We start from the raw sequence: 15,892 nt of genomic DNA, 5'->3' as shown, positions 1-15,892 counted from the left end.
TAATGCGACAAATTTTCTTCGCTGTTCATGCAGTTTGCGCCAGCCATTTTCAACAGGAGCACCAGGAGAAAAGTTGCCGGCTACCGTGGCAACCTTGAAATTGCACTAAATTTTATTTCATGGGCGCAGTTTCAAAGTTTCACCGATTTAATGAGAAATTGAGCTGCTTCCTACCATCCACATTTGAGAATTTTCTCAGTTAAACGATTACTCCGGTTACAACTTTTTGTAACTGGATTCCTGTCATTGGTACAATTACTATTACTATTCAGAAAGAGTTCCAAAAACGTTTTTGTTTTTCAAATTGGAGTCGTTCTGTGGCCTTGCTAAATTTTGGCAGGCATTCAAATTATTTTATGTTCTGTTTGTTTTTCAAGTAGGGCATGCTGCCCCCAGTCTGTAGGTGATGGTTTTCTTATCAATATCATACACTAACCGTAATCAGTTGAGAACAACATCAAGCCCAGGCTTGTGTCTCTTGAAATTAACACACTATTAGAACACTTCTGTTTATTCAATATCTATCTAAGATTTAGTTACGACGTTTCTTGACTTGACTGCAGTCAATAACCAATAACTTTATTATTGTGTTGAGACTACCAGCAGAACAGAAGTAGCTTACCAAATTGGGAGCATTTAATACACTGTACAGACAGACAGACTAGTTGACGTTTTGAGCTCCGAAAAGAGAGTCTCAATGGGGTTAACCGTTGGTCGTGAAATGACGGCCAAAACTTTAGCCGTTAAGCTTAAAAATTGGAAAATTTTAATCGTCAGCCGCTAAAAATTTTAACCGTAAACTGGTCAGCCTTTCAATTGGTTTTATGCTTTATTTTACACTGTTGATCCTGATCTAAACCAAGGTCCGTCTTCACTCCGCTGCTATTTGTACAAGTGGTCCTTGCATTACAGTTTATACATATGAACTAGCTTTTCGTTATTGATTGTTTTATATTTTTCAATTGATCAGATATACGCAGCTCCATAACGCATCGCTGGACCTTTGACGGGCCGTTCCCGTACAAGGATCGCGTGACCGGGCAGGAAACAATGCTTATTCCCAGAACCGCGCAGCCATTAAAGAACATAGACTATCTTCATCTACCTAGCCACTCCGCCTTAATTTTAGGATCCTTCACGGATAGTTGCCTTACGAATATGCCAGTTTGTAATTCTGGGTATTCTCTGGCATTCTGGATAAAAGTAACGTCAAATGCGACTCTTCGTCAAATTTTTCTCGGCACTTCAAGAAATAATTTCGAAGGTATTTTTGTGTACCAAACGGAAGCGATCCGAACTGAAAGGAGGGTTATCGTGGAGTTCCTCTTCAACGGAAGCAGCTGGAGGGTGCCCCTGAAAATTCGACAGGAGATTTGGGACTTTATTGTGGCAACTTGGAATAGTACAAATGGTCGCTTGGTTGCTTACTTGAATGGCGAGTTGGTTAACTCGTCCGTAGCTGGAAATAAGAGTGATGTTTCGAAACTTGTCAAACTCAGAAGAAACTTCTCAGAGCAGGTCCCACGCGCGTCATTGTACTTAGAGAGCGGGGCGTTGTACGATCAATTTAAGACAACAAATAGATCACTTAATGCCTATGAAGTGAAGAGAACATTTGAATTGCAAATGAGTGAGTTATGTATTTTAAGTTCTAATCGGTTACGTCAAACTGACCATTTAGTCGCCGTGATTTGTAAACAAAGACAACTGTTATGCAGTTGTAACAAAGCTAGATTTAACCACTTCCCAGCTCGCAGGTATCGGAAGCTTAAAATGCTCACTGTTTTGCACACGCCATACGATAAAACTGTTGACTCGTAGCATTTGCTAAGGGACTCTTTCGAAAGCTTTAGCTATGTCACGTCAGTATAGCATGAGGATAACCCTGTCCTTAACCAATCACACCTCAGAAGAATCTCCAATTCTGTTTGGAGGGTTAAATAGTCTTATTTCTTGAAAAAATATACGTAATCATGTAGATGATCTTGAAATCTCTTCTTTTTTTTTTCAGATGACCTTTCACAAATAAAATGTACTGCTACAAATACGACGTTGAACATAACGTGGCAAGCTGTTAAGAAAAATGTATTTAAGAATGAAATTCAGGGGTACAGATTAACAGTCTGGAGTATTTTAAATAAGATTGAGATTATAAAGCAGAAGAATCTCAGTCATTCATCTAATCACTATTTCCTTCAGAATCTCGGTAAGACCATCTGTTTGTTATGACTGTGTTAATCGAAACTATTAGCTCAGGCCCAAAATTGCTCCCTGCAGGGTCCCCTCTGATTTCGATGTAAATCCTGTGCGACTCATGTACTAACAATAGATAGATCGAAGCTTAGCATAACCAACTAAGGACTGTTGTCAAACTTCATACGAGCCTGTCTTGCAGCCAATACAGGCCATTACGGCTAAACTAACCTATCAGTTTCAAGGGACCAGGCTTATAACGTATTGCAAGGCTCGCACTTCAGGGAGGACTAGATTTTTGATAATATAATAGCATTTGTTAAGGTGGCTCAAAACAGTTTCCAACACTTAGATTTGGATGGGTCGTTATAACCACTCTTTATCACTTGATGCTACAATCATGGTATCAAAAAACTGCCCAAGCATTGGTAAACATGTTGGTATCATTTTCGTGACACAATAGGTTACCATAGCAACAGTATGAGCTCCTAAAAACACCCTTAATTACAGCTTTATGGGCTCATAATTCAAAAACGGCACGGTGAAATTTTTGTTATATCAACTTTTGATAGGTATGATAAGACACAACTTTTGAAAAAGTTTAAAAAAATTCTGTACATGGGGTTCAGAGCCACCTTAAATTTTCGAAAATTTAAGGTAGCTCCGAACCCCATGAACAGAATGTTTTTAAACTTTGCCAAAAGTTGCGTCTTATCATATCTATCAAAAGTTGATAATATAAAAAGATTTCACCGTGCCGTTTTTGAATTATAAGCCCGTAAAGCTGTAATTAAGGGTGTTTTTAGGAAGTCATACTGTTGCTATGGTAACCTGTTGTGTCATGAAATGATGACAACGTGTTCACCAATGCTTGGGCAGTTTTTTGATACCATGATTGTAGCATCAAGTGATAAAGAGTGGTTATAACGACCCATCCAGATATAAGTGCTGGAAACTGTTTTGAGCCACCTTAAAACGTTGCTAAATCTGGTTGTTTTTTATGTAATTAGTACCGTACTCCTCATACAAGGTTCGTCTTTGGGACAGCAATGTCAGAAAACGTCTTGGAGGTCTTATTTGTGGAGGTGAGAAAACTGTAAATTAGTTAATTTCCGTTTCCGTGTTGTTAGGCTTAAGGATCTGTAGTGTGTGGTATATGAGAAATATTCGATCGACAAGAACTTCTCTGTTTGCCATAGAAAATTATTTCCTTGAGTCATTCATCTAGCTAAAAATTTTGATCAATTGCGATCCTGGTTCCTTTCCTTTCTCAGTGTTGGAAATAGTATACATAGTTAGGTGAAAAAGTGAAAGGTTGCACATTCACATGAAAGAAATAGAGAACGTAACATTGTCCTATCGAGTAAGGACTCACAATATAAATACGAGCGGTAGTTTGGAAGAATGGAAAATGAGAGTGGGAAACGAGCTGCAGGCGAGTGTTTTCTGTCTCGAGTATTTTATAACTCGACAGAAACACGGGAAAATGTTTTCTGTCTTTTAGAAAACGATGCGAAAAAAAAAAAAGGAATGGGTAATCTCTTGATTATTTCGACTACAAAAACTGTTATGTTTCTTGACTCACGCCATCACTACCTCAGTCTACAGTTCGGGCTGATTCTGTTTCTATTCGATTCTATCGAGTTATAGAACCTTAAGCAAGGGATCTAAATGAGCATCATCAATTGAGTTTCTTAGCTCTTATCCTATACCATCATGATAACCAATCTAGATCACGAATTCAAGCTACATCAGTAAAATCGCAGAGATTTTCTTTCTTTGTGTTCTAATTCTAGTGCCTTCAAAGGTTCGTAACTTGACCATAACAGCACACAATTCGACTGCCCTTTTGGTGGAATGGTCTCCACCAGCCAGGAAGAATGGAATACTCCAAGGTTATCACATCATTGTAAGAAATGATTACAAGAAATTTTACATTCCTTGGCATCGATAAAATTATTCAGCGAACGATACTTTTATTTTTAAATTACCATTCTTTTGCTTGATAATCTTTGTGTGGTACTTTGCTTCAGATTGTTGCTGTTTTCTTCTCTGGGCGTGGGCGTTGAAAACACATTCACAATTCCTACTTCTAATGAAACTGCTATAATTCCAAAATAGTTATTTCGACTGAAAACTATGATCTCGAACGACAAGGGTTAATAAAATCAGAAACTAATTATAGAGTAAACATGTTTATCTTTCTCGTACGAAAATTTCAAGAAACAGACCTTTGTTGAGCAGCTCAAAACGGCTCTTTTCATAGCCACCACAAAAACTAGTCTTGGTCTTTGTTCACTTTAATTAATGCTTTGGTCATTGTGTTGTTGATGGGAAATTGGGAATGGGTGTGATACGATACACATCTAACCGATATGTCGCTTTTCCAGAGCAGAATACCTAAATCTGGATCCCTCATGTCTTTAAGGCAAGGTAATCGTCAGAGAAAGTAAAAACCTTTAGCAATGTTTTCTCTAAAACGTTCATGATCCCGAAAAAATTTTCCCGAAACATTTTAAACTGGCGGGAGTCCCTTCCCCCCCCCCCCCCCCCTTTTCCGGACCTTACGCCTATGAATAAATACACACAGTAAATCTGTTGTGACCTGAAAATTTGAAATTTGTTTTGTATTTGAAGCTGTCTATGATGAGAAAAGAGAGATACAGGGTCAGCACCACAGTCAAAGATGCTGAAAAATACCTCGCAGCGCATCTAATGGCTGATACTGAATTTGCAATAACAGTGCAAGGTTTTACAACAACAGGAAGTGGTCCGCCGTCTTGCAAGATTGCTAAAACCAATAACATACCAAATGTCACGGGTATGTTCATTCTCAGTCTCAAAATAACAATTTTCAACACAGTGCCTTCCACATTATTTAGCTACCAGTCCAGATTTTGGTCCTACATTAAAAGTCTTACAACAACTGTAACAAATCCCCTTATTTGGTTTACCAACTTCCGAGCTAATCAAAAGTCAAACAGACTAATCAATACACAATTTAAAGGCATCTTGTTTATTTTCCGCCTGACAAACTATAATTTATTGGTTTTACGTTTTCTAAATAATAGCGCCGAAAAACATTACTGCGTTTCCTGTGAGTTGGCACACAATTGAGGTCACCTGGACACCGCTTGATCGAAAAGAGGAAGTGACGTCATACGAAGTAGAATACTGTTCATTCATCAATTGCAGCTCTATGCAAGTTCAGGGTAGCTCTGTAGTGGTGAAAGGACTTACTCAATACACGTCTTATACAGTTAAGGTGCGAGGTCGTAACGCACAGAACGCAGGTCCGTGGATTTCCACAGATGTCAAAACGTTAGGTCAGTAGGTATCTCATAAAGATTATAAACCTGGTCCAATTTTGAACTTCTATTCTCACTTCTGGTTATCAGCATTTGCTATTAATTTTCCGATGGTGGTGCTGTAGTATATCAAGGAAATATCAATTGCAATCAACGTTTACTTCCACCAGATTTGGACGAGTGCAGCGGTCGACATCGATGTAACGAGAATGCTTTCTGCATAAATACAGCAGGCTCGTACGAATGCAGGTGCAAATCAGGACTTTCTGGTGATGGATATTGGTGTGAAGGTTAGCTAAAGTTCAAACAACAGCTTTTACGTGATTTTTTTTGCGATAAATGAAGATGTACATGTATTTCGGCTTACATGGAACCAAATTCTTTCTTATACTTTTTCTATCTTTCACCCATAGTTGCTCCAACTGGAAGCCCTGATGATGACTTCTGTAAAGAGGAGCTTTTCAGAAATATCACCTGGATGCGAACGCCCAAAGGAAAAACCATAGAAAGACATTGTCCGTATGGGTTCTTGGGTGAGAAATGACGGGTGCATGCTCTAATGTTTGTACATTCTAAACATACGCCGCAGCCTAAAGTACATTTTCTGCAGTTTCATTTTATGGAGTTTGAAACGTATTGGCACATCTGAAAATTACATAGTGTAGTTTTAGCGTTCTATATCGAGAGAATACCGTAACTATTTTGCACACTGGAGCTAACATTTTTCAGATATCGATGTTGTGAATTAAGTAAACAATCAGGAAGGAAATGCACCCTTTCTTTCATTCATTTCAGGAAAGGCCTTCCGTACCTGTTCAGCAGAAGACAACGCGTCTTGGCAGAAACCAGATTTAACCAAATGCCTCTCAAAACGTTTCAAGAAGCTCCAATTTGAGGTTATTAATAATTGAAGCAATTAGTTGCTACTGAAATATCTACTGAATGTTTTAAGTGTTCTTAAATCTTCTGAAACCTAATCTGATGCTAAGATTGAATAATAGAAACGTGTTTTATTTTTCAGCGGGTATTTAGAAAATTCGCTAGGGATGCATTTTTTTCCGGATAACCTAAATTTGGATTGATAAAACTGAATCCAGACTGAATAGGTTTGGTCTTCATAATAAGAAACAAGATTTGGATTTTGAAAACATATCATCCGCATACTGGAGAGGGGATCGTTAAATAGTGCTTGAAACGTTTTTTACTTTAGATGTTGATAAAATATTCAAAAATATTTTCCTTTATCACTGTTTAATTACCGACTCAGATTCAGCTTTCAATGAATCCAGGCGTATCCTACCTTGAAACTTGAGAAAGAAAATGAGGCTTAGACTATTAACAGGGCACTAAAAGAATAGTAACTCGGCATTCAGAGACTAAATTCAGTTGTCATTTTTCTATTTCAAGATGAACACGACTCATAAGGTTCCTATTGTAATCATTGCATTTTTTCCTAGATGGAATCGGGAACGAGCGATCCCGTTTCACTGGCCAAAAACCTGTCGGAAATTTCGAAGCCTGTAGATAATGAGCTCATGGTTAGTGGAGATTTATATACTGCTGTCGACATGCTTAAGAAGCTGGACCAGAGGACTTCAAAAAACGAAACAGTGAGCAAGGAGGAAGTTGATTCGTTTATGAAGGTGGGTTTCTTTACCAAGCCTCTACCACGCTACACCGCGGAGCATTTGAGAAAACGCAAAAAGAAGGACATACATATATTATAATATATATTAACCGAGCTAAGTCGGTCTGTATGGGAGAATCTTGACCTCGGTCGTGTGTACAGACCTCACTGCGTTCGGTCTGTACTCACGTCCTCGGTCAAGATTCTCCCATACAGACCTCCTGCTCGGTTAATAAGAGCTGAATATGATATAATGTAATGTAATACGATATAATATAGTATAGTATAATATAATACAATATAATATAATATATAATATAATATAATATAATATAATATATAATATAATATAATATAATATAATATAATATATTATTATATGGCTGTGTCTCACAAGGACTGGGAACTACCAAATTCGCGAATTTGATTGGCTGAAATCGATACTGACCACGGTCTAGATTTTCCCATCTAGACTGACATCTAGACCGGTTTCATTTTGCGTTGAAAAAGTAGCAAACTAAAATACAACAATGTTCACCGCTTTCTTTCATTTTCTTCCCAATCATTTATGGAAGTGCCAAAAAGCCTGATGACAAAAAAAAAGTAAAGAGGAAGACAAAATTTCGGCAGGTTTAAGTTGAGCTCATCTCCGTTTACAAGCAAACCAGTTACATTAAACGAATTAAAGTTTTCTTCTTTGCTATATAATAAACATCTTATTAACCGAGCAAAGTCGGTCTGTATGGGAGAATCTTCACTGCGTTCGGTCTGTACTCACGTCCTCGGTCAAGATTCTCCCATACAGACCTCCTGCTCGGTTAATAAGAGCTAAATATAATATAATATAATATAATATAATATAATATAATATAATATAATATAATATAATATAATATAATATAATATAATATAATATAATATAATATAATATAATGTAATGTAATGTAATGTAATGTAATATAGTAAAGGTAATATAACAATATAAAGAAATAACTTATTGAAGAGAAAGAGAAGGAATCAAAAGCGAAGGTTGTTAGTCCAATTAATTTGTCCAAACGTCATTAATTTCCGGCCTTTTGAAACATTTCAAATCAATATCTGGTAGCCCTAACCAGCTCTACATCTTGCATAATTTTCCCAGTCAAAGTACTCTGACATGTGGAACCAGTTTCTTTTTGCCTTCGTCATAAATTCAGACTGATTAATGATTTTCTTCAAATCACTTTTTAGGACGTTGTTAATGTAGCAAATAACCTTCTTGGTGAAAAAGCTATCGAAGCTTGGCAGGATTCGCCTACGGTAGGCCCTCTTGCTTATCTTGCACTGCGGAGATAGGTGATGAGAATAATATCAGACAATATCAGCTTGAAATTCCTCAAAATTCTCAAACCAAACAAATGCGAATGCATCACAAGCAGTAGTGAAAAAATCCTCAGAGCTTGGCGCTGCCGAACTGATTTAAACGCAATGTTATTTCAAATATTAATATTTAGTCTTTTTTTTCTGTAGAGATAGCTGTAACCTGCACTGTTAGTTCTAAAATGAACTACACTGATCGTTTACATTTTGCGAGTTAAAATGTCTAAAATCATGCGATTGAGATCTTACTAGAATATTGCACTTAGCCTCTGACGTTTACATCTGCTTTTTTAATCATTTATTCCTTTGTTTTGTTTGTCTTTCTTTGTCTATTTGTTTGTTTGTGTCATCTTTCGCTTGTCAAGAAATCTCGTTCAGACGAAGCTTCCAAACTCCTGACCTCCATTGAGAATATAGCCTTGATGGCTGCTTCCGTATCAAACAGTAGAAATATCTCCAATGTGGCAACATCCAATGTCGGTATGTAGTATTCAATACTCGCTAGAACCTTTTACCCATCATAGCCTGCAGTTACAGAGTGTGTTTTTAATAACCATCAGCGTAACCTGTAGACGCAAAGACGCAATATCCAACGAGATATTTTTCAAGGGAATAACAACGTAGTTATATTGTCAGTAGTAGCTAGGTTAATTTAAGTTGCATAGGACCTGAAAGAGAACCTTAAGACATTGCAATTTTTTATTACGGAATAATACTTTTCAAAGTTTCAACACGTTAAAGTTTGGAAGATACAATATCAATGCACATTACAAGCCTGAGGCTAAACAGTTGATATTTTATCGGTCTTGACATGGTAACAAAGTTATTTTGCTTTTGTCGAATTTGTTTCAGTTTTAAGGTTTCGTTCATTTGGAACTGAAAATTTACCTAAACGGGTGGCCTTCTCTGCGGTGGATGATGGACCCGGAAGCAGAATAGAGATGCCAGTATCAGAGTTACTTAGGGAATCAAACAGGACTGATTTAGGTAAAATCGTTAGCCAAAAATTAATCTCTTATATACAAGTTACATTAATGCGTGTATGCGTGTGGTGTGTGGAAATAAGCTTTTTCACACCGTAAAAGGAGAGCAAAAGTGCCCGCTTCGTTATTTCCTTTCCTTGGGAGAGAAATGAAATTTGACATATAGCCTGATCCATAATAACAATAATGTCTCAAAATTACAATGCGAGAGTCAATTAAAGACGATTTATAGATTTAAATCTAAAAATCACATTTCCCCTTTTCTTTTCCACAGAAAGAATCAATCACATCGCTTTTATCTACTTTAAAAACATCGCACATTTGTTGACTACCTCGAGCTCAAGGTACATTGCACTTTTTTTCGTCGATCAAACTGTTTTCAGTTATTTTAGCAATTTAGTAATATTGTAACGTAAATTCGTGAACTTTTTCAGCACTAACATTAGTGGAGAGGAGGTTAAAGGCAATACCATTGTTAACACTACTGGTGTTATCTCGCTGTCCACCAATCCTAAGATACCCGGAACCTTTGAGGAGCCTGTGGTGATTACACTACAATACGACGAGGTGAGAATATCATTCAATAAAATGCAATAATAACTACATTATAATCATCTCTATTTTCTAGTCCTAGTTTCTCATCCCCGTCTATTCCTTTATTCTGTTCGTTTGGAAGGGCAGCAAACTCAAATACATGTAACAAGTTCATCTTAATTGTATACAGTTGATCTGATGCCTCAACGGCTTTTTTAACTCATTAAGGTAAAGTTATAAAGAAGACTATAAGAAGAAAGCCTTCACGGCCAGGCCAAGACTACGTGAAACTGGCTGCCATTTCCACGTAATAACATGGCATGTTACTTTGCACGTTTAATATTGTGCACGTCGTCTTACTCACTTGAGGCCATATTGTGACTCTGGACGTCACTTTTATAAGTTCACTTGCTCGCAGTGTTTTACTGTTTCCAAAGTCGTGGAACGTTACACTTCTCTCCCGAACCCTATTAGTATTTCTCGTTAGTTCCCTGTGAAATCAACTGTTCAGTTTGCTTTCAAAGACCCCAACACTGCTTTACTAATCTGGCATGCTAATAAAAATATCACTTCCCTTTCATTAGAGTCAAGGAGGGCTACAACCGTCTTGTGTGTTCTGGAAAATTTCAGAGTAAGTTAAGTTTTATGGGACAATTAATTGAGAATCTGTCAACTCTGTTTTCATGTTGATAATGATGCAACTATCCAGGAGAGGGATATTTAAAAACATTACATTATTACAATTGTTTTTGTAAAACCCTTTTTTCAGAAATGGAGGCTTGTGGTCCAAAGAAGGTTGTAATGTACACTTCACCAACGCTACCCACACTATTTGCCATTGTTATCACTTAACAAGTTTCAGTGTCCTGATGCAGTACACACCGGAGCCCACCCCGATTGTGGTAAATAAGACAGAGTTCCCTTTTTTTTTTTTTTTCTTGCTGTAAGTTCTCTTAACTGTCGATTGTGCACAATAAAATGTTATTAATTTGCCAACACCTCCACCTCGGTCATTTCGCTTGACTAAATATAACCTGCTTGTGTTCTTGAATAATCTTAATAAGGAACTTAACACTGAGTAGATTCGACGTGTACGAGCAATATTGATGACGTAGATGTTGCTATAGATCGATCGTACCGAAGGGCAATGAACAGTTATTGATGCGTAGTCGGACTATTAATATCTTGTACTATACTCCTGGTGCAACTCAGTTTAACCTACTTAATGACCACAATGATTTCTTTTACTCGTAAGTTGAGATTTGGTTTGAACTATCAGTTGCTTCTGATAAAGCCTTTTTCTAATGACAGGCTCTCACTAAACCAAAATTAAGGTAATCGCATCCGGCCAAATATTGTACACAGTGGCGGATCCAGAGCTTGAGCTAAGCCGGGGGGAGGGGTGGGGAGCGCTTTTTGGTACAACAAACCTAGATAATAATAAAAAGAACCAATCGAGATTCCAAAAAGAACTGAGCTGTCAGTGTGAAATGCGAAAGCACTGTTTGCACCGTGTTTTCTCTTCAGATTCCAACCAGCAATCAGATACTTGTTTAGATAGCAGGCTTCAGTTAAAGCCATTCTGTTTTCTCCCTTAGGATACTCACGAACTTGCATTGAGTCTCATAACATATATTGGGATAAGCATATCACTGATCGCATTGGTGTTAGCTCTTATGACGTTCTGCTCATTTGCGTAAGTACATCATCAAGTATTACCAAGAGAAGATAACGAAGTAATACAAATTGCCAGTATAATGATAAGACGATTACGACAAGACATGCATGACGAGGAGGAAGGTATTAGTCTGTTAACACTCCCTCAGTCTGTAAACAGACTAGAGAAGTGTGACAAATTTACAAAATGTCACTGGGTAGTAATTGTTCCCTTCAACTAGCTGTCCGTAAAAATTGTCAACTCCGTATAGGATGTTTAGTTAATTGGAAGCCTGGGGCCTGTTTCTCGAAAGCCCCGGAAACTTTTCGGGCCCGTAAAGCTATTTTTAGTTCATCTGTATCTAAAAACGGAGAGGTGTATAGGCCTGAAACTTCTTGTATTAAGGGAACCTGGGTTCATATTAAGAATACGTGAATAAAATAGCTCTGTAATCACAAGGTTCGAGATTTTGCTATGGCTTTCCGGGTGCGAAAACTTTTCGGGACCTTCGAGAAACGGGCCCCTGGTTTCAATTGTTTCGCGAGTTTATTGCATGTCATAAAGAAGCCAAAGCGATGCATATTTTTTGTCACAAGAAAGTAATGCCTTTCAGTTATAGAGGTACACGGTTCATTCTTTCCAGATTTCTCTCGTTTTTTCTCAAAGCGCTGCCCTCGTCGCTTATTCTGTCGCTTTTTTTGTGCAAATAACCGAACGCCTGTAACATTCTTTAAGGCTTATGCATGCGCGTGTCTTCCTTGGATCTTATATATATTGATAATAATTATTTCCCATAACAAACTACCTCTTCTTTTCTTGCAGGTTCTTACGATCGAATCGAAATTTTGCTCATACCAATCTGGTATTATCCCTTATCTTGGCTGAGTTACTGTTTGTTGTTGGCATTGATAAGACACAGTATGAGGTATGTAGTGTAATCATAACAAACCATATTATCATCTGAAAGGGCACTACTTAATTTTAAAAAAGTTTGGGGTTTAGGAACTAATACCGTTAAAGAGCATGTCTTTGATCTCATTCGATTAATTACTCTCGTTTTCTTTTCGTCAGACTGGCTGCTTTGTCATTGCCGTGTTTCTTCATTATCTGTTTCTTGTTGCATTTTGCTGGATGGCAAGCGAAGGCGTAATTCTTTATCTGATGTTAGTTAAAGTTCTCCCCACCTCAGGTGAAGGTCCCAAGAAAAAACACTTCTTTATCTGCTCCTGGGGTGAGATTCTATTATAATTTTGTCTTTTTTTTTGACATGGTTATCTCAATATAGCTGCTAACTATACTTATTAGGAGCTAACCGTGGTCTATCAGTTGACATGAGTTGATAACGTAAATAATGTCGATGCATTGGCGCTTTGGTCATGCACTAAGCGTCGAGATGGCTATATTTTTCAGCCACGCCACTGAAACATTGACTGTGCCGGTTGTAAATAAATAATTTAGAAGCGGCAGCTCAGCACGTACACGTAAACTATCAATTTTGTTTGTTTCTCTTTTTCTGGGTCTAATAAGGCCTCTGATCTTCTCTTGATGTAACAAATGTCTTTATTTTTTAAGGAATTCCCACTATTCCCGTGGTTACAGCTATTGTCGTAAATCGTGAGGGCTACACAACGGATAGACAGTAAGAGTGGGCTTGATTTCTTCTTCCTCATTTAGATAAAATGAATAAAGAAATAGATAAATAGGAATTTGTAGTGGCACATCCTACGGAGAGGTTTTTTATCCACCATTTCCAGATCAAATTGGAATTCAGAAGTGTTGAAATTTGGATGTGATGTGTTGGTTTGAAAGTTGAAAGCAAGCGATTTTACTAGCGTCCTTCTGTGTAACGGGTTCAACAAACGTTGGTAAAGTTTTTTTTTCTCTGATCCGATTAGGTTCAAAACTGAATTCTTTTGATGTATGATTCGAAACTTCAAGGAGGTTGGGAACCCTTCTCGTTAAATTTGAAACATTTACAAAACGTTTTCGACATGCTGAGCATAAGGCAATGATGAAAAATGAAACACAGTGCTATCGGTTTGAAGTTAAAAGCACTTAAAGCTAAAATTAGAGTAATTTTCAATATCCTGTTGGTGAATAAGGAACATGACCATATATAATAACTTCATATATCTTACTCACCAATTATAGGGAATTTTTATACCATTATTATAACATAGCGCCTGATAAGAAAAGACGTATCATCCATCACAGTTTTAAGCACCGCAAAGGGTGGAAACCATTAACAGCTGCCACCTTTATTTTGTCATTTATGTTTTTCTTGGCAGCTGCTGGTTGTCGGTTGAAGATGGTTTCATATGGAGTTTTGTCAGCCCTGTTTTATTAACATGTTTGGTAAGGCTGCTAGAATAAAAAAGATACAACAAATTCCACCGACACCTCATTTGCTCTAACGCTAAATTTTACAACAATTGCTAACGGGAGTAGAGAGATTTTTGAGCTAGGCACAAGAGTAGCTGATCGGAAAGTAAAAAATCTGCGCAAGTGAGTAACATAATATAATAACAATTACAAATCGTAATAATAATTAAAACGTTTTCAGATACTTCAATGCTCTTTCATATGTGCATAATTAACAACCGGACGGAACGAAATCATGTACGCTGGACGATGCATTACCATCATATGAGTTGTCGTTCACATATTCGGCTTTTTTCTGTCTTTTCAGGTGAATCTAGGGTTTCTGGGAATGACATTTAAGGCAATGGTGGCTCGTTCTACTCAACAACCTTCACGTAATCCTCCACAAATGCGGTGAGAAACTGTTACTACCCCGGCATACAAGAGTTACCATCATCGGGTCGAGGCGTGCACGTAGACAGTAAGATCCCTGCGCCTGAGTAAAAGATGTGGTTACGGGCCCTTTTGGATCCGCCACTAATACATACCAAGCTAAGATAGATTTAAATGTAAGACCCTGTAAATTGCAATGCAGACAAGTAGTCGGTGCTTGGTTTACCCTTCGCAATAGTGATGAAAATGTAACTTAATAAGACTGAAGAAGTCAAACAACATGGGGCGTTGCCATGGTGTGCCACTAGATTATATAATTCTCAGGACCAAGATTAAAGACAAGTTTAAAAGGAGTATACTATTACTTATGTCAATCATTGTTTAAAAATCTTCATTTAAAATAATTAAAAAAATGATAAGTAATTTGATTTTCTGTTATGGTCATGGATTGTGATAACTATATGCATTATTTTCTTGTTGGAGAGGTATTGTAACAAGGGATGTGTAGTGTTATATTGCGTAATATGATTAGCTGTTGTTATTGTCATGGACTGGTTGTAAGTTCTCAAACCAGTGATAGCTAAATGCATTATTTTCATGTTCGTTAGGTATTGGGCCAAGGCATGTGCAGTGTTAACCTGTCTGTTAGGCACGACCTGGTTGCTTGGACTGTTTCTCGTGGGGGGAGCGACAGTTGTCACGGCATATCTTTTCAATATTTTTAACGTCTTGCAGGTGAACAATGGAGTACAGCCTTCAAAATAACTGATCTATCCCCTATAAAAAGTGCCTTTGGGGAGAGTATTGAAGAAACTTTGGATGGGATAGTGTGATAAAAGAAAGAAGGAAATTCATTGTTCAATTTGCAAGGGGGTATTGTAGTCAACGTTCAACGCGCTACTTGGCTTTAATCGATAAGACGAAAGGTGCAATTTAACGAGTGCGAAGAGAGCGATGAAAAGGGAGCGATTGCTACAAACAAAATAAATTACAAGTTATAGACGAATACAATAAAAGAAACAGAAATAACGAGCTGAAGGTAGACGATACTTACAAACGTGGTATGACTAGGAAGCTAAGGAACACGTAAAAGGAAAACGGCAGGGCGGTAAATGAAACGAGATGACGGTAGCGTCGCGATGAAAATGCACAAATAAACTAGAAAGACGCATACAAAAGGGGACTGAAACAAAGCAAAATTATGCGAAAAAACCTAACAGAATATCGATAACGTGAAAGCGAGATAAACGAAAAGAATGCGATGATCACGAAAGAATGCACGTACAAACCGAAAAAATAACAAAAAATTAAATGCGGCTGCAACAGGGGGTGTACATGTATACGTTTCAGATGTACATGTAGTGAAGGGAAATATGAATGTGCGACTTTTATATAGTTGTAGTGCTATTGGCGTTTAAAAGGTTTCTGCTCTTGTCAGTTTTCAGAAACCGTGAGATGGTCGACATATTCTTTATGT

The 15,892-nt window shown here is 37.5% G+C and overlaps 1 protein-coding gene across 2 annotated transcripts in view; it reads left to right on the top strand.

The window, feature by feature from the left end:
• The window catches only part of LOC110069392 (uncharacterized), a 39,716-nt gene that overhangs the window by 10,490 nt on the left and 13,334 nt on the right, over positions 1 to 15,892 (top strand). For both annotated transcript variants that reach the window (XM_020776919.2, XM_089287247.1), the window contains exons 2-25: positions 971 to 1,630; positions 2,012 to 2,206; positions 3,204 to 3,278; positions 3,990 to 4,102; positions 4,831 to 5,014; positions 5,265 to 5,519; positions 5,672 to 5,791; positions 5,915 to 6,034; positions 6,297 to 6,397; positions 6,959 to 7,144; positions 8,359 to 8,427; positions 8,853 to 8,967; positions 9,340 to 9,474; positions 9,745 to 9,814; positions 9,905 to 10,037; positions 10,589 to 10,635; positions 10,774 to 10,906; positions 11,603 to 11,700; positions 12,484 to 12,586; positions 12,733 to 12,892; positions 13,234 to 13,300; positions 13,950 to 14,016; positions 14,351 to 14,436; positions 15,024 to 15,150. In XM_020776919.2, coding sequence (XP_020632578.1) covers positions 971 to 1,630; positions 2,012 to 2,206; positions 3,204 to 3,278; positions 3,990 to 4,102; positions 4,831 to 5,014; positions 5,265 to 5,519; positions 5,672 to 5,791; positions 5,915 to 6,034; positions 6,297 to 6,397; positions 6,959 to 7,144; positions 8,359 to 8,427; positions 8,853 to 8,967; positions 9,340 to 9,474; positions 9,745 to 9,814; positions 9,905 to 10,037; positions 10,589 to 10,635; positions 10,774 to 10,906; positions 11,603 to 11,700; positions 12,484 to 12,586; positions 12,733 to 12,892; positions 13,234 to 13,300; positions 13,950 to 14,016; positions 14,351 to 14,436; positions 15,024 to 15,150 — 3,419 coding nt within the window. The remainder of the gene's footprint in view (positions 1 to 970; positions 1,631 to 2,011; positions 2,207 to 3,203; positions 3,279 to 3,989; positions 4,103 to 4,830; positions 5,015 to 5,264; positions 5,520 to 5,671; positions 5,792 to 5,914; positions 6,035 to 6,296; positions 6,398 to 6,958; positions 7,145 to 8,358; positions 8,428 to 8,852; positions 8,968 to 9,339; positions 9,475 to 9,744; positions 9,815 to 9,904; positions 10,038 to 10,588; positions 10,636 to 10,773; positions 10,907 to 11,602; positions 11,701 to 12,483; positions 12,587 to 12,732; positions 12,893 to 13,233; positions 13,301 to 13,949; positions 14,017 to 14,350; positions 14,437 to 15,023; positions 15,151 to 15,892) is intronic.

Source organism: Orbicella faveolata, unplaced genomic scaffold (assembly GCF_042242905.1).
Source record: "Orbicella faveolata isolate gen_17 unplaced genomic scaffold, um_ofav_v1 contig_14, whole genome shotgun sequence".
Classification (NCBI taxonomy): domain Eukaryota; kingdom Metazoa; phylum Cnidaria; class Anthozoa; order Scleractinia; family Merulinidae; genus Orbicella; species Orbicella faveolata.
This window is presented reverse-complemented; position numbering and strand designations above follow the sequence as displayed.